General features: G+C 35.9%; 1 protein-coding gene across 1 annotated transcript in view; it reads right to left on the bottom strand.

The window, feature by feature from the left end:
• The window catches only part of ATAD2 (ATPase family, AAA domain containing 2), a gene marked incomplete at its 5' end in the record, with an annotated part of 54,019 nt that extends 40,871 nt beyond the window's left edge, over positions 1 to 13,148 (bottom strand). Inside the window, 7 exons of the mRNA XM_010839006.1 lie at positions 1,295 to 1,412; positions 2,625 to 2,783; positions 3,812 to 3,899; positions 4,157 to 4,259; positions 4,620 to 4,785; positions 6,257 to 6,306; positions 12,991 to 13,148. Of these exons, the coding sequence (XP_010837308.1) occupies positions 1,295 to 1,412; positions 2,625 to 2,783; positions 3,812 to 3,899; positions 4,157 to 4,259; positions 4,620 to 4,785; positions 6,257 to 6,306; positions 12,991 to 13,148 (842 nt within the window). The remainder of the gene's footprint in view (positions 1 to 1,294; positions 1,413 to 2,624; positions 2,784 to 3,811; positions 3,900 to 4,156; positions 4,260 to 4,619; positions 4,786 to 6,256; positions 6,307 to 12,990) is intronic.
• Between the last annotated feature and the right edge of the window lie 3,453 nt (positions 13,149 to 16,601).

Raw genomic sequence — 16,601 nt, 5'->3', positions numbered from 1 at the left:
ATACTCTCCATAGAGAAAGAGTATTCCCTGTGAACCAAATAAGGGAACTCCAGCACCAAAGTGGCAAAAAGAAAAGAAAAACCCACCTGCTACCCACCACAAGCTGGTGACTACAGAGGTCGTCAGTCAACAATCATGTTATTCCCAGATATATAAACCCATTAAATATGGGAGAAGAAATCAAATTTCAAAGTAACTGCCAGCCTCTCACTTCTGTTGGCTCAAACAGAAGCCTGTCCTATGAGTCAGGCAGCCACCCTGGGTACTATGCTAATGAGGACTCCAGTGCATACTACACTTTACTTTCCTTTTCTGAGGATCATTAAATTTCACTATCAAAATACTGGTCTTTAACAATATCCTACAGGGCCTATGAAAAGTACCGACAGTATGGGCACCTTTCAGTGCAATTTATCTCTAGCAGCCCCAACAGGTTGTCTTTCTCATCCTCTATCCTTCTGGGCTGTGGTTGTATGAAAAGGGATGAAGAAACAAGAAATCCAGAATGTACACTTATGATTTTGAAACTCTAAAAATTAAATTATGAAAAATATGAACTTTTACTTGTGTCCTGCCTTTTTAGGCTTCCCTTACAAGCTTCCTCATTCATGAACTACTATAATGCTACTATTACCCAGAAAATTCTATTGCATCAGAAAATCTTCTATTACTCGGGAGAATGAAGAATTAATAAGAATTACCTCCTCAGACTTAAATATGACAGACAGACAAGTGTTAGGATGCAGAAGGAAAAGAAACCCACAAATAATCTTAATAGTCAAAGAAAATTATTGTTTCCTACTATGTAAGAAAAACAAATTTGCCAAAAAGAAAAAAGACGGGCAGAGTCCTAAGAAGTCTAAAAGCATGTAACTTAGAATTTGTCATGGTTAAGAAAATATGTCTGGGATAGTATGTGAAGACTATCACAAGACTAAACCTATACTCTCACTTAACGTGAAAATTAAATGACACAGTCTATGTAAAATTCTTACACCAAGCCAGGAATACAGTAAACACCGAAGCGAAAGTAGCTCTCTATTACTACTGTGGAACAGGTGAATAAACTACCTTACCAAGGCAGTTATTAATAATTCCTATCAGTGAAGGCAAACTGAAAACTAGTCAGTAGTTGTGGAGCCTGAAGTAGTAAAGCCCTGAAGACACAGGGCTAACTCTCCAAAACACACAATTCTAGAATTCCATCCTGATACACCCAATCTTAAGGCTCTAGATTTCTACTCTAATACAGCCACAATCATGTCATAAATCAATCACTATTTCAGAACCAAACCTGTTCATTCGTTTACAATAAGGACTTCTTGGTCCCGCAGAAGACAATCGATATCTTGGTCTCGCAGGAGAAGCTGGGCCAGTATAAAATATTTTGGGCTTTCTCTGATGACGAGGTTCTAAGAAAAAAATTATATGTACATGACATAAATATGTATAAACACAATTTTGCTCTTCATCTAAATACCTACAAAGGTGCTGTGCACGTGCACGTGCTAAGTGGCTTCAGTCGTGTCTGACTCTTTGCAACCCTACGGACTGTACCCCACCAGGCTCCTCTGTCCATGGGATTCTCCAGGCGAGAACACTGGAGTAGGTTGCCATGCCCTTCCTTCCATGAAAATACTATTAATAGCATGTATCTACTAGAGTAAATTTTACTGTTCGTGGTTTAAATCATTTATGCCCGCAAGGCTGCTACTGAATATATGTGTGCAAGATAGACAACAACCAACAAAAACACACACTGACCACAAACAACCATTATGATTATACTGATGCATAATGGCTGATTATCAGTCCTATATATATATACACACACACATATAGACATATATATATATACTTTTAAGTGTTGAGGTACAACTTTCACATAAATCAAAAGTGGTCCTATTTATACAAACTTATAAATTAAGTACAAAACTGTGAAAGCTAAAATAACTAAAGACAGACATGAAATTTCAAAGTCACCCAATTATTTGCTTTGGTCAAGGCTAACATTTAATTTTTAGAAGATGTAACATCTTAAGTCGGAAAGAGAAAAAGAAATACTGTGTAAAATTGCTTATTGCTTATCAAGAAAAATGGTACAGATGAACTTATTTGCAAAGCAGAAACAGAGATACAGATGTAGAGAGTGGACTCATGGATACCAAGGGAGTAAGCAGGTGATGGTGGGAAGAACTGGGAGACTGGGACTGACATAGATACACTACTACGCATAAAATAGATGACCAATGAGAAATTACGCATAGCACAGGGAACCCTAAACCCAATGCTCTGTGGTGACCTAAATGGGAAGGAGATCTAAAAAAGAAGGGATGTATGTATAACTGATTCACTCTGCTATACAGAAGATACATAACATTGTAAAGCAACTATACTCCAATAAAATTAAAAAATATATATATATACACACACACACACACCAAGGAGGAAAAGAAAAAGAAATAACTTCCTGCACATTTTCGGTAAGTTATGAAAGACAACAGCCATGAGTATTCTGTAAAATGATAACCTGAAAAATAAGAATGACAATGGAAAGGCAGTAAAGATAAAGGTAACATAATTATATCTTCTCCTGGAAAAAAACATTAATAGATATGTCTTACTTTCCAATGGAGCCTGATAGTAAACAGTAGCCTTTCTTTGTCTAAGATAGTATCGCTTCTGATTATCTTCCTCAACGTCCTCTTCATCTTCATCGTCATCATCATCTTCCTCTTCTTCATCATCTTCATCTTCTTGGTCTTCACCCTCTTCAGATGACTCTACAAATTAAGAAACATTTACTTTTAGGCTTCTAAAGACCCTCCTTTTAAAACTCATTTACTTCTAGATTGTCCAAAGAATCTTTAATTCTGCAACATTAAAGACTGAAGATTTTGAAAAATGAAGTAAAAAACTATAGAATTAAAAATAACTAGAGGAAGGAAAAAAGTAGTTTAAAGGCCACTGTCACTAAGTACCAAACTAAAGTTTCAAGTATTACTGCTAATTCATTAATATAGTGCACTTCTGTCCCTGAGTTACATGACATGTAATCTGCTTAAAGATAATGTAAAATACCCTCGGCAAACATTTAAAACACATTTCAGAAAACAAATTTTCATTCAAGAAAATTTCTAAGACATTGCAGCAATAAGTTCTAAAGAGAACAGTAAAACCTGGCATGAGGGTATAGATCAGTGATAGAGCATTTAACGGCAGAATAGTAAAACGTAACTTTATTCATTTTTTTTTAATTTTATTTTTAAACTTTACATAATTGTATTAGTTTTGCCAAATATCAAAATGAATCCGTCACAGGTATACATGTGCTCCCCATCCTGAACCCTCCTCCCTCCTCCCTCCCCACACCATCCCTCTGGGTCGTCCCAGTGCACTAGCCCCAAGCATCCAGTATCGTGCATTGAACCTGGACTGGCATCTCATTTCATACATGATATTTTACATGTTTCAATGCCATTCTCCCAAATCTTCCCACCCTCTCCCTCTCCCACAGAGTCCATAAGACTGTTCCATACATAAAACAGGTAGACATATGTTATCTGTAAATGTATTATACAAGCAAACCAGTTTCATCTGTTTTAGAGTTGTTTATTTCAAATACATTCCCAGCAAAACACATTATCCTTTTATCTCCCTTACTTTCACTTTTTTCTGACACTATGACCAACTCCCTAATTTATCACAAATTACCATACATGTTATAGCTTCTGAATAAAAAGACTATAGCCTACTAAATAAAAAGCATTGAAATTCAAACCCAGAAGACAGAACAAGAGAAAAGACTAACCCACACTGCCTTCTTGATTGTCAGTTGTTTCTTCATCAGTTCTTTGAATATCTTTTTGTTTCCCTCTTGTGTACATGTTAAGATTCCCCTAAAAATGTTTAAATAAAATCCATTATTGTTTAGTATGTTTATTTAAAATAAATCCAGTAGGACCTTCCAACCTTACTTAAATAATGAAGATATTTCCAGTTATAAACTCTTACAACTCTAGTAATAACTCTAGTGACTGATAAAATAATTGCTGAATAAAATGAATAATTTAACCAAAAGAAAGGACAGGGACTACAGAAAAAAGGTTAAACTGGAGATTATGAAATCATCCCCTTAATGGAAGAATATATTTACTTCTTCTGTTTCATTAAATACTTCCAAGTCTTCAAGTTTTCTCATTCGCCGTCTACGCTGCTTCTCCATATCATCCATTTTTTGAAGCACAGCTTCAGCAGTGCTTAAAAAAAATGATATAAACATAAGCTAAAATTGTGAAAGAGTAGTATATATATATTTTAAAGAGTAGTATATTTTTAAAAACTTAATTTTTCTTCCATTATATTCTTCAACTGCTGGAATTTTAAATATCTTTATAAGAAGCACTGATTTACTACTATAAAAATTTTAGCTATTCTTTATAAGAATTTAAATACAAATATAGTTAAATGCACATACAGAATTATTACAAAGTCCTCTAATAATCACTTTATACTTTACATAAATGGAATGCATTTAACATTCATGCTAGTCAAAATTTAGTCCCCAACGTAAAGTTTTTGTCAGCTAAATCATCTTCATCTAAATGAGTTTTACTTACTTTGTTATAAGTTTGTCAAACAGTACAGACTGGTTCACACTACCATAGCGGCTTCTGATTCTACAGCTCCGGCGAACTTCAACATCACCGCTCTCTTCATGCAAGTGTTCTGTTTTTTGAACTATGCTTCTAGTCCTCAATGACCGAGTAACTGCAATTGCTTTGTCTTCAGAGATGTGTACATAAAAGTAAACAGAAAGATTTGAAATAACAGCATTTATAAAACAATTCTAAAGTGAACAACTGAAGAGCCACACTCATGTAACAAAGTTTTAGTTTCTTGAACTTACCCTTATCTTATGTAAAAATAAACAACACACACCTACTATAAGTCCGATCATACCACTCTCAAGAGAAAACACACATATATAAATAATACAAAGACTTGTATACAGTGTTCGAAGCAGTTTTGTGACAGCCCCCAAATGGAAACAACCCAAAACAAATGTCCATCAAAAGACAGACAGACCAACTGTGAGAAACAACCTGTATCCATCAAGAGGTGAATGGATAAAGAGTATGTGGGACTGGGAACTTCCTGGCGGTCCACACTTCTACTATGAGGGTCTGGGTTTAATCCCCGGGCCCTGGTTGGGGAGCTAAGATTTCACAAGCTGTGTGGCATGCCACTACCCCAAAAACAAACCTAAAAAACAAACAAAAATCCCCCACAGAATATGTGGAATACACATACAACAGAACAGTGTTCAGTCATAAGAAACAGGACATCCCGCCAGTGGCAGTAACACGGATGGACCTTGAAGGCGTTATGCTAAATGAAGCAAGTCAGAGAAAGACAAATACTAAATGACATCACTTATATGTATGATCCAGGAACAGAGACTAGAATAATGATTACAAAGGACTGGGTGGGAAGTAAGAGAAAGGAGAAGATTGTTGGTCAAAGAATACAAATTTTCAGCCATAAAATGAGTAAGTTCTGGAGCTCTAACATACAGCAGACTGATTATAGTTAATAATACTGTACTGGATATTTAATGTTGCTAAGAGACTGCAGCTTGAATGTTCTCAGCAATAAGAGAAATGGCAATTACGTGACATGATGCAGGTGTTAGCTAAAACCATGATAATAATCATTTTGTAATATATAAGGATCGAATCAACTTTCCTTGTACTCCTTAAATTAACACAGTTATATATCAATTATATTAAAAGAAAGCTAAGGAAAAAAACTGTGGTATATCCATATAATGGAATACTACTATTCAGCAACAGAAAGCAACTCTATGGATGATTCTCAAAGAAATTATGCTGAGTAAAAGAAGCCAGACAAAAAGAACACATACTGTATAATTCCATTGATATAAAGCTGTAGAAAATACAAACTACTCTACAGTGGCAGAAAGCAGATTGGCGGCCACTTAGGAACCTTGGGGCATGGAGGGCATGGAGAGGAGCTGGGGAAGCCAGCAGTGATTATAAAGGGGCCTGAGGAAATTCTGGGAGGTGGTTATCTTTACTACCTTCTCATGGTCATGGTTTGACAGCACACACTTGCATCAAAACCAAAAAAATTGTATACTTTAAATATGGACAGTTTATTGTATGTACCTCAGTATGCCTGTAAACAAAAACTGAATATTTAAGAAACTTTAAATGCCTTTAACATTACTTACCTTCTTTGCACTCTTCTTTTTTTTTATCAGCTTGCTGTCTGGCCAACTGCCTATATTAAAAAATATATTAAATAACTCAAGATGATTGACGTAATTTTAAATCCTGTATTTCATAATATAATGAACTAGAACAATGGAAAAATATGTTTATATAAGTTATAGCTAAATAAAGGCTAAGAACCCTGTTGTGAAATTCAGTGATATACAGTTGTCCCTCAGTGTGAGGAAGGGATTGGTTCTAGGGTCCCCCGTGGATACCAAAATCCAAGGATGCGTAAGTCTCTTAGAATTTGCATATAACCCATGTCCATCCTCTTTATCATCTCCAAATCACTTGTAATATCTAATACAATGTAAATGCTACATAAACAGTTGTTCAGTTCAGTTCAGTTGCTCAGTCGTGTCCAACTCTTTGCGACCCCATGGACTGCAGCATGCAAGGCTTCCCTGTCCATCACCAACTCCTAGAGCCTGCTCAAACTCATGTCCATTGAGTCGGTGATGCCATCCAACCATCTCATCCTGTCATCCCCTTCTCCTCCCGCCTTCAATCTTTCCCAGCATCAGGTCTTTTCCAAGGAATCAGTTCTTCCCATCAAGTGGCCAAAGTATTGGAGCTTCAGCATCGGCCCTTCCAATGAATATTTAGGACTGATTTCCTTTAGGATTGACTGGTTTGATCTCCTTGCAGTCCAAGGGACTGGAGATATCAAGGGAACATTTCACGCAAAGATGGGCACAATAAAGGACAGAAATGGTATGGACCTAACAGAAGCAGAAGATACTAAGAAGAGGCGGCAAGAAAACAGAGGAACTATACAAAAAAGATCACAATGACCCAGATAACCATGATAGTGTGATCACTCACCTAGAGCCAGACATCCTAGAATGCAAAGTCAAGTGGGCCTTAGGAAGTATCACTACGAACAAAGCTAGTGGAGTGATGGAATTCCAGTTGAGCTATTTCAAATCCTAAAAGATGATGCTGTGAAAGTGCTGCACTCAATATGCCAGCAAATTTGGAAAACTCAGCAGTGGCCACAGGACTGGAAAAGGTCAGTTTTCATTCCAATCCCAAAGAAAGCCAGTGCCAAAGAATGTTCAAACTACCACACAACTGCAGTCATCTCACACGCCAGCGAAGTAATGCTCAAAATTCTCCAAGCAAGGCTTCAGCAGTTTGTGAACCGAGAACGTCCAGATGTTCAAGCCGGATTTAGAAACGGCAGAGGAACCAGCGATCAAATTGCCAACATCCATTGGCTCATAGAAAAAACAAGAGAGTTCCAGAAAAACATCTACTTCTGCTTTACTGACCACACCAAAGCCTTTGACTGTGTGGATGACAACAAACTGTTGTTAGTGAGTGGTAAATTCAAGTTTTGCTTTTTGGAACTTTCTGGAATTTTTGGTTGGAAAATATTTTTGATCCACAGTTGATTGAAACTGCACATGCAGAATCAGTGGCTACAGAGGGTCAACTGTATGCATTAAGTCTTAGCTAAGCAGAATTAATCAAACCATAGTATCTTACTTAAAACATGAAGTGAAATCCTTATCCTAAGTATTTAGGTATAACTGAACTGAGTAGTGGGCAAAGAGAAGACAAGGTGTTTTATACAACAAGAATATAGTGGTCCCACATCCTTGAGGACCTAAGAACACATCATAGAAATTAGTGACATGTTAATTTTCCTCTAAGAACATGTGCTGGCTACAATCTTCACGCAACATGCATTATTATTCACAGGTAGAAACGGTCACATTTGTGAATCAGATATCCCATCTACAAACTGACATACAGAGTCTGCTGCATTGGAAAGAACACCTTCCAAAGGATTTAAAAAAAAGTATCTTCCTCTATTTTTCCCCAAACCCATTGAAGCAAACAAAGCAGTATGTCTCATTCACTCATTATTTTTAGGGATTCAATTTTCCATACCTGGATAGGCTATATATTCCCTGATAGCTCAGTTGGTAAAGAATCCACCTGTAATGCAGGAGACCCCGGTTCATTTCCTGGGTCAGGAAGAACCCCTGGAGAAGGGAAAGGCTACCCATTCCAGTATTCTTGGGCTTCCCTTGTGGCTCAGTTGATAAAGAATCTGCCTGCAATGCGGGAGACCTGGGTTTGATCACTGGGTTGGGAAGATCCCCTGGAGAAGGGAAAGGCTTCCCACTCTAGTGTTCTGTCCTGGAGAATTCTATGGACTGTATAGTCAGTCCATGGGGTCTCAAAGAGTCGGTCAGGACCGGACAGTGCGACTTTCACTTTCATTAATCAACCTATAAATCAAGCTCTTTGCAAGTGGGCTGGTTATACCCGTGGAATTTCAAATGCAACACTTTAAAATGAAACTATCTTATTCTAAACCATCTATATCTTCGTAACAATGTAAGTCATCATTAGACTTCCTTAACTCTTTTGGAACAGGCTTTAAGAATGAAGAACAAAAAGAAACACTTTTCAGCAATCCATCTACAGATCAAGGGCTAGTTTGTTTACAGGTTCATAGAGTTTCCTCATGGAAGAGCCCCTCTCTCCATACCATGTAGGTCTACACTTCTACAAACAAGGCCCCCCTAATAGATGCTAGGGATACAAAGACTAAAGCAGTGTCTTTTTCTTTTTTTGTCTGTAGGGGAAGGGAAGCAATTTCCTACTTGCAAGGGTTGCTATACCTTTTCTTAAACAGCTAGATAATAAATATTTTGGCTTGTCAGCTGTACAGTTTCTGTCATAACTACTCATACAACTCTAACACTGAAGTAGGAATGCAGCCCTAGACAGAATGAATGGGCATGGCTGTGTTCCAGTGAAACTATTTACAAAAACAGGTGTCTGGACTTTTGTCAACTCCTGAGAATATGATGAAAGCTATGGGTCTTTTCTCCCTGCTGCTGCTGCTGCTGAGTCGCATCAGTCGTGTCCGACTCTGTGCGACCCCATAGACAGTAGCCCTCCAGGCTCCCCCGTCCCTGGGATTCTCCAGGCAAGAACACTGGAGTGGGTTGCCATTTCCTTCTCCAATGCATGAAAGTGAGAAGTGAGTGTGAAGTCGCTCAGTCGTGTCCGACTCTTCGCGACCCCATGGACTGCAGCCTACCAGGCTCCACTGTCCATGGGATTTTCCAGGCAAGAGTACTAGAGTGGGTTGCCATTTCCTTCTCCACTTTTCTCCCTAGAAAACTGCATATACACATGTAAGTTTAAAACATTGTTTCAGAGTTTTTATATGCTGCCTGAAAAAACACTATTAGTAGACCCTAGTTAAGAACTTTAGGACTAAACAAATATATAGTCTTCCCTCAAGCCATAGTTACTCAAATCTTTCTGTATTATTCTATCAACCTTGGTTCCCTGGTCTTTGAGTCCCAAATAGACTGAAAACAAAGGGTTGGTGGGTAAAAACACACAGAAAGAAGTAAAAAAATTATTATAATCAGGCAAACTGGCAATAGCGAACAGTCATCCTGGTAAGAAATAGGAAAACTAGATAAAGCAGAATTCAAAAATACTATAGGCCACGTTATATAAGTCTTGTACAAACAGATCCTGATGTTATCTATATAAATTAGAGCCTTTGCAATAATGATCTGAATACAGGGAATTCTTTTAAAGATAGGAATTATTCTCTACAGGAAATATATAAAGAGCCAGCCAACAAGCACAAGAAAAATAATCCAACATTATTAACCATCTATGACAAGTGTTAGTGAGGATGTAGACAAAGTGGGACCCTCATACAGTGCTGGTGAGAATATAAAATGGCACAGCTGCTATGGACAACAGTTTGGCAGTTCAACATTAAAACAGAGTTACCATTCAACCCAATAATTCACTTCAAGGCATATACCCAAAAACCAAAACTCTATGTCCACACAAATATCTGTACACCAGTCTTCATATCATTCAAAATAATCCAAAAGGGTAAACAATTCAATGTTCATCAACTAATGAGTGGATAAACAAAACATTCATACAACGAAATCTTATTTGACAATAAAATGAAGTGCTGATAGACACTGCAATATAGATAAACCTTCAAAACATTGTATCAAGTAGAAGAAGCCAAACACAAAAGGCCAGAGTTTGATTCTGCTTGTATAAAATGTCCAGAATAGGCAAATAGATAGAAAATAGATTTAGAAATCTAAATAGAGATAGAAAGTAGATTTTCAGTTCCCAAGGGGCTGAGGATGGAGGGATAATGGGCATTGGGTTTCTTTTTGGGGTGAAGAAAATGTCTTGAAATTAGATAGCAGCAACACTTGAACAATACCACTAAATACTCTAAAACCAATGAATTACACTTAAAAATCATGAATTTTATGGTATGTAAATCATATTTCAATGGTTATTTTAAAATAATAAAAAGACAGGAATTCAATATATTTTAGGAAGATTCTAATTTAAAAACACCAAGTCATTCATCTTTAAATCAAGATTAAAACAGCATTTAATACATTCCTTTAACACCGAGCACAATGTTTCACAAACCTGAGTAACATACAGAGCCTTATAAAGATTTTGAGGATTTCCTATATTAATTTTTTTATGATTATGTACAAGCCAAACTAGATATAAATTCATTTAAGTTTTATACAAATAAAACTATAAAAACAACCATCAACAAAAATATTAACAGAATACACTGGAGGTTTCCTGACACAAATTCTATTTGCTGTGTGAATTTAATTCAGATTGCTATGGGTTTCTCTTGAGTTTAGCATGCTACCTATCATGCTTGTTGTGCATCTGGATGACTCAACGCATCCACTCCTCTTATCTAAAGGGCTCTAAACCTTCATCTGAACGGCATGTATGACATCACATCACACAGCTTTCTCTTGGAAGCAGAGGCATCGCTTATGTATCAAGGTCAGAATGGGTTCTCATCTCATGACCCTGAGATAACTAAAGCAGTACTACTTGGGGCCAACTGTAAACATAAATGCAGAGCCTGAACTTTTATGGCTGCTCTCTATAAGGCAGCAAGGTAGATGATTCCTTTTATGGCTGCTCTCTATAAGGCAGCAAGGTAGATGATTTCTTTTATGGCTGCTCTCTACAAGGCAGCAAGGTAGATGATTTAGAACAGTTATTTTTTTCTTCAGATCATGAAAGAAATCTTTAAATTCTCATTGAGAATTTATGGACCCTCTCCTCCCAACTCTACTCTAAGAAGACAAATTTTAGAAATAGTGGGGTAACTTAAATTGTGTTTCAATGATTCTAAAAATTGTACCCCTCCCCATTTTAACATGCCCAAAATTGGGATGTATATTATAACTGATGGTATGTCATAGTTTTAATTTTCAGTGTTTTTTCCTTTCTTACTGTCTCATAAAATAATGTTGCATGTTTCAACTGTTGCTACCTTGGATTCCATGAAATACAGTAGTAGGTATTCCATGAATGTACTCAGTCATGTCCAACTCTTTGTGACCCCATGGACTGTAGGCCACCAGGCGCTTCTGTCCATGGAATTTTCCAGGCAAGAATACTGGAGTGGGTTACCATTTCCTTCTTCAATTCCATGAACAGTAGATGAAATAAGATGCAGATTTAAATACATATAATAATAGACCAAGTAAATAATTGAAAAATAACAGTAACAAAGAAACAAACTTAAAATGGAACAACCTCACTTATCTGGAGAATCTGTTACACAATTTAAGAATAAAAAAATTCTACTTGAGAGCAAGTGGGCTTCCATTCTTTATGAGAAGAATTAATGTAAAAATAATTATTTCATCAAAACAAATTTTATTCTAATTGGCACCCCCACCATCTGTATTAAGCCCACCAAAATGGGGAGAAAAGTGAAAGTTCTGAGCTAATTAAAGTTAGACTTAAATTTTCCCTGGGCCAAGTAAACTTAAACTCCATGAAGTACATACTTCCTAATTCATTGAAACTAATTCCTTGAGTTTTAACATGGGATTCATGCTCTCTATCTCAGGGTTCTTGAGAAATGAAATTTAAATATGTATAAAGCCACCTAGTCCCACTGAACAAATCAAAAACCAAAAATAAAGGAAAAACATGTTCTGCCTCCTTTGTGAAAAGTTTTAGAAGCATATCAACAGAGATATTCATAAATGACTTTGAATTGATGAAAAACTTGATAGCAAGCAATCAGAAATACAAATAGTATCTTGAATAAAAGCTTTTTATACATGCTTCCCAGGTGGCACTAGCGGTAAAGAACCTGCCTGCCAATGCAGGAGTTGTAAGAGACCAGGTGTAACCCCTGGGTTGGGAAGATCCCTTGGAGGAGGGCATGGCAACCCACTCCAGTACTGTCTGGAGAATTTCATGGACAGAAGAGCCTGGTGGGCTCCAAAGGATCGTAAAGAGTCGGAGGTGACTGGAGCAACTTAGCATGCAAAGCATAGGCTCTGAATCAGAAGCATATATCATAAGCAAGTTACAGTCATAAAAGTCTCTTTAGATTACTCAAGTACCCAGAACTGATTCTGTGTCAACCAACCTTGTCAGCTGCACTCACACACATAACAGACACTGCTTTTGAATAAGAAAATAACAAACCTAGTACATATTAAATTTTTAATTCAATAATATTCATTTAGCACAATTTTCATTTCAAATAAATTTCATTTTATAACTTGAACTTTTGATCAGTTAAGTACACACTTAAAAATTAAATGCAAATCCTGAATTAATACTTTAAAACTATTTTGAATTAACATTCAAGCATCTGTATTACCTTGTAAAATGTCTGCCATTAGCATGTTTCTCCGTTATCACCGTATTCTTATCAAAACTAGAATCTGAAGAATTCTGTGCATTTTTTCTCAAGGACCTTAAAGTACGTGTCTGGTGGTAGGTTTCAACTTCCTTAACTGAAGACCCATCCTTCAAAAGAAAAATTTAAAAAGCCATTTAAGTTTTTTTCTTCAGTCAAATATCCCAGTTAAACTCCTAAGACTTCTCTCTGATTAAAAAGTTTGTAACAACTGCTTTTGGAACAGTATTATTTTTGCATCTCCACAAGAAACTAAAATAGTTAATATCTAGGATAATCATTTTATGATAAACAAGTATGAATAATGTCTATAAGGTGGCTAATTTAAGATTTATTAATGGTTTATAGTTCTATTTCATAACAAGTAGTCTAGAGTGAAATTTTCTGCCACTGATAAAAAGTTGTACTAGTTCATAACAGTAAGTGCTCCTCTTTTTTAAGGCTACAGAAATTAGAAAGATACACACACAAACTTGGAACCACTGGCGGCAACTTTAAAATAACTAGACAATCAGAACTTTTGGCTTCAGAAGCAATTTTGGCTTCAATGACAAAAAGGAGTCATTACTATCTCACACAGTTTCAGTCAGATAATGTAAAAATGAATTTAAAGACTGTTTAAATATGTTAATTGTTAAGTTATTAAGTCGTGTCCGACTCTTTATGACCCCATGGACCCTCCAGGCTCCTCTGTCCATGAGGTTCTCCAGGCAAGAATACTGGGGTGGGCAGCCATTTCCTTCTCCATTAAATATGTTAATTTCTTGTAAAAACCACAGAGTGCCATGTAACTTTGTTTTTGCTCAACAGAGACTCTCTAAGTTAGTGGGTTGGCTTTATAAGCTACAGAGGTTCTATCATAAACTGTTCAAGATTTCATACATGCCTCTTAGAAACCACATAAAGGATATTTTTACATTAGAAGAGAAGCAAATGTACCTAACAACACTATAATCCTAAATTTTACTACTCTAAAAATTTATAATTTTAGAAAAACAGGCATTTATTTTTTTTAATGAAACGTCGTTCCCCCCACGCTTCTTTTTTTTTTTTTTTGGTTTTAAAATCTAACATTTTATTTGTTTTCTAGTTGTCCCATTTCTTCTCTCATCCTTTCATTTCCCTCTCTTGCCTCTTTTTGGAATAATCAAGAATTTCTGTTATTCCATTCCCCCCCCCACGCTTCTTAGGCTGGCTTTACCTGGTCATTTCATTATGTTTTATTAGGATATTTTGTCATTTAATTTTGTTTCAGGAAGAATATTTGATGGGCTCACAAGTAAGAATATTTATATCATAAGGACCTGTGTAAGAAACTGACATGCTCTTAAAGGCATGAGAGGACAAGTTAAAAAAAATTAGGTTCTTCATAAGATATTAAGTGATATGTCTGAGCTACACACTTTCATCAATGTGCCCGTATTTCAAGATGTCTGAAAAAAGAACACCTGTGCATTTAGATAAGTGCATTATTTTTAAAATGAATACCTACATCTTATATGCATGTGGTGTAATATAAGACTCCAAAAAAAATTGTTTAAGGGTATTTATTTTTAGTTTCTCAAATTCCATATGTACTTTTTCTTAAAATGGATCTAAGAAGACATCCTAACACAAGGCATCCTCTTAAATTTACCTTTCTCCCATTTTACAAAAGAAAGTCATATCTCTCACTCATTCTGAATCTTACTATTATAGGCTGCTTCAAGGCATTAAAAATCTTCAAAGACCCAAACATAGAAAAACACTAATGTAGGTGTTAAGAAAATGAATGACTATGCTAGGCAACAAATCCTTTCCTTTGTTAGATGTTCCCAATTCTTCGCTTTTAACAAAATTGAAAGGAGACCTAATCAAGCTAAGAGACCATTAAAAATGTTTGGCAAGTGATTTTCTGCACATAAGCCAGAAAAACTGAGTGGCACTGCAAACAAAACTCCTTTCATTACTATCTATTTATTTATATGAACAATGTTTCTCAGCACTTACCTTTACAAAAACAATGAAGCAAGATGCCAAAACACTGTCCTCAACAATAAATAAGATCTGCCCACAGATACATAAGCTAACTGGGTGGGTAGGGAGACTTCAACCACATGAAATCCTAACAAAATATTACTTCCTATGTTTAATCATTTTAATAAAAATATTTTTTGTTGTTTTCATCAGTTGAATATTAATAATTAAAATAATTTAATGCACAAAAATTTTATTTCTTAGAGCTCTGTCATGGAAAAGTGGAAAAATACAAATTTTGTTTTACAAGTATGAAAGGATAATTAACTAATGACTTTCAAGCATGAAAATATATCAAGATAAAATGCTGTTAGTTAAGTGGATGGGAAATAAAAATTAAAAGAGAAAAGAATCAAGGTAAAATTTCTGGCTGCTAAAAGAGCTTGTTCATGCATTAACTTTTAATGCTTCAAGACAGGTATCAAATAACTACGATTTTTAGATTCCAGGGGTTACTTATAAAAGTGTGATGCAATAGTTTTATTTTTTAATGTCAACTTTAAAAAAATGACAGAAATTTTCTCTTTTGTAACTATTTAAACTGATGTGGGGGATGGGGAGGACCTTAGATGGCAGCTTAAAAATGTAAGAGATTATAAAGCTAAAAAAATTTAAAAACTCAGAAGAAAACATAGGGAAAACTTTCATGATATTGGATTTGGCAATGATTTCTTAGGACACCAAAAGCACAGACAACAAAATAAAAAGATTAAGTTGGACTTCATCAAAATTAAAAAAACTTTTGTACAAAGGACATTATCAATTAAGTAAAGTGGAAACTCCTGGAACTGGAGAACGTATCTGCAAATCATGTATTTGACAATGACAAAGGACTGATACCCACAATATATAAATTCTATACTGCCACAACAATAAAAAGTTAAAAACAGGCAAAGGACTTGAATGGACATTTCTTCAAAGAATATACACAAATAGCCCATATACACATGAAAAGATGCTCAACATAACTAGTCATAAGGAAACAGAAATCAAACCCAACAGGGGATCACACCAATTAGGAAGGCTATTACCAGGAAAAAAAAAGAGACAGAGAGAGAGAAAGTAAGGCAAGTGTTGGCAAGAAAGTGAAGAAACTGGAACCCCTGTGTATACTGTGGAAATGAATATGGCAATTCTTCAAAAACAATTAAACACAGAATTACCACATCATCCAGCAATGCTACTTTTGGGCACAATACTCAAAAAAAAGTGAAAACAGGGGCCTGAAGAGATACCTGAACACTCCTGTCCACAGCAGCATATTCACAATAGCCCAAAGGTGAAAGCAGAGTTCATCAACAAATGAATGGATTAAAACAATAATATAGTACACACAATGAAATATTATTCAGTCAAAAATAAAGGAAATTTTAACACACTGAAATAACATGAATGAATATACTATGCTAAGTGAAATAAGTCAGTCACAAAAGAACAAATATTGTAGGTTTCCTCTTATGAGACTCCTTGCCAGGGGCTCAGAAGAGGGAAAATGGAGAGTTAGTGTGTGTGTGTGTGTGATTTTCTGGCCACTTGGGCGGGATCTCAGTTCTCAG

The sequence above is a fragment of the Bison bison genome, unplaced genomic scaffold (assembly GCF_000754665.1).
Source record: "Bison bison bison isolate TAMUID 2011002044 unplaced genomic scaffold, Bison_UMD1.0 scf7180017864108, whole genome shotgun sequence".
In the NCBI taxonomy this organism is placed as follows: Eukaryota; Metazoa; Chordata; class Mammalia; order Artiodactyla; family Bovidae; genus Bison; species Bison bison.
Note: the sequence above shows the minus strand (reverse complement) of the source record. Positions and strands in the feature narration are given on the sequence as shown.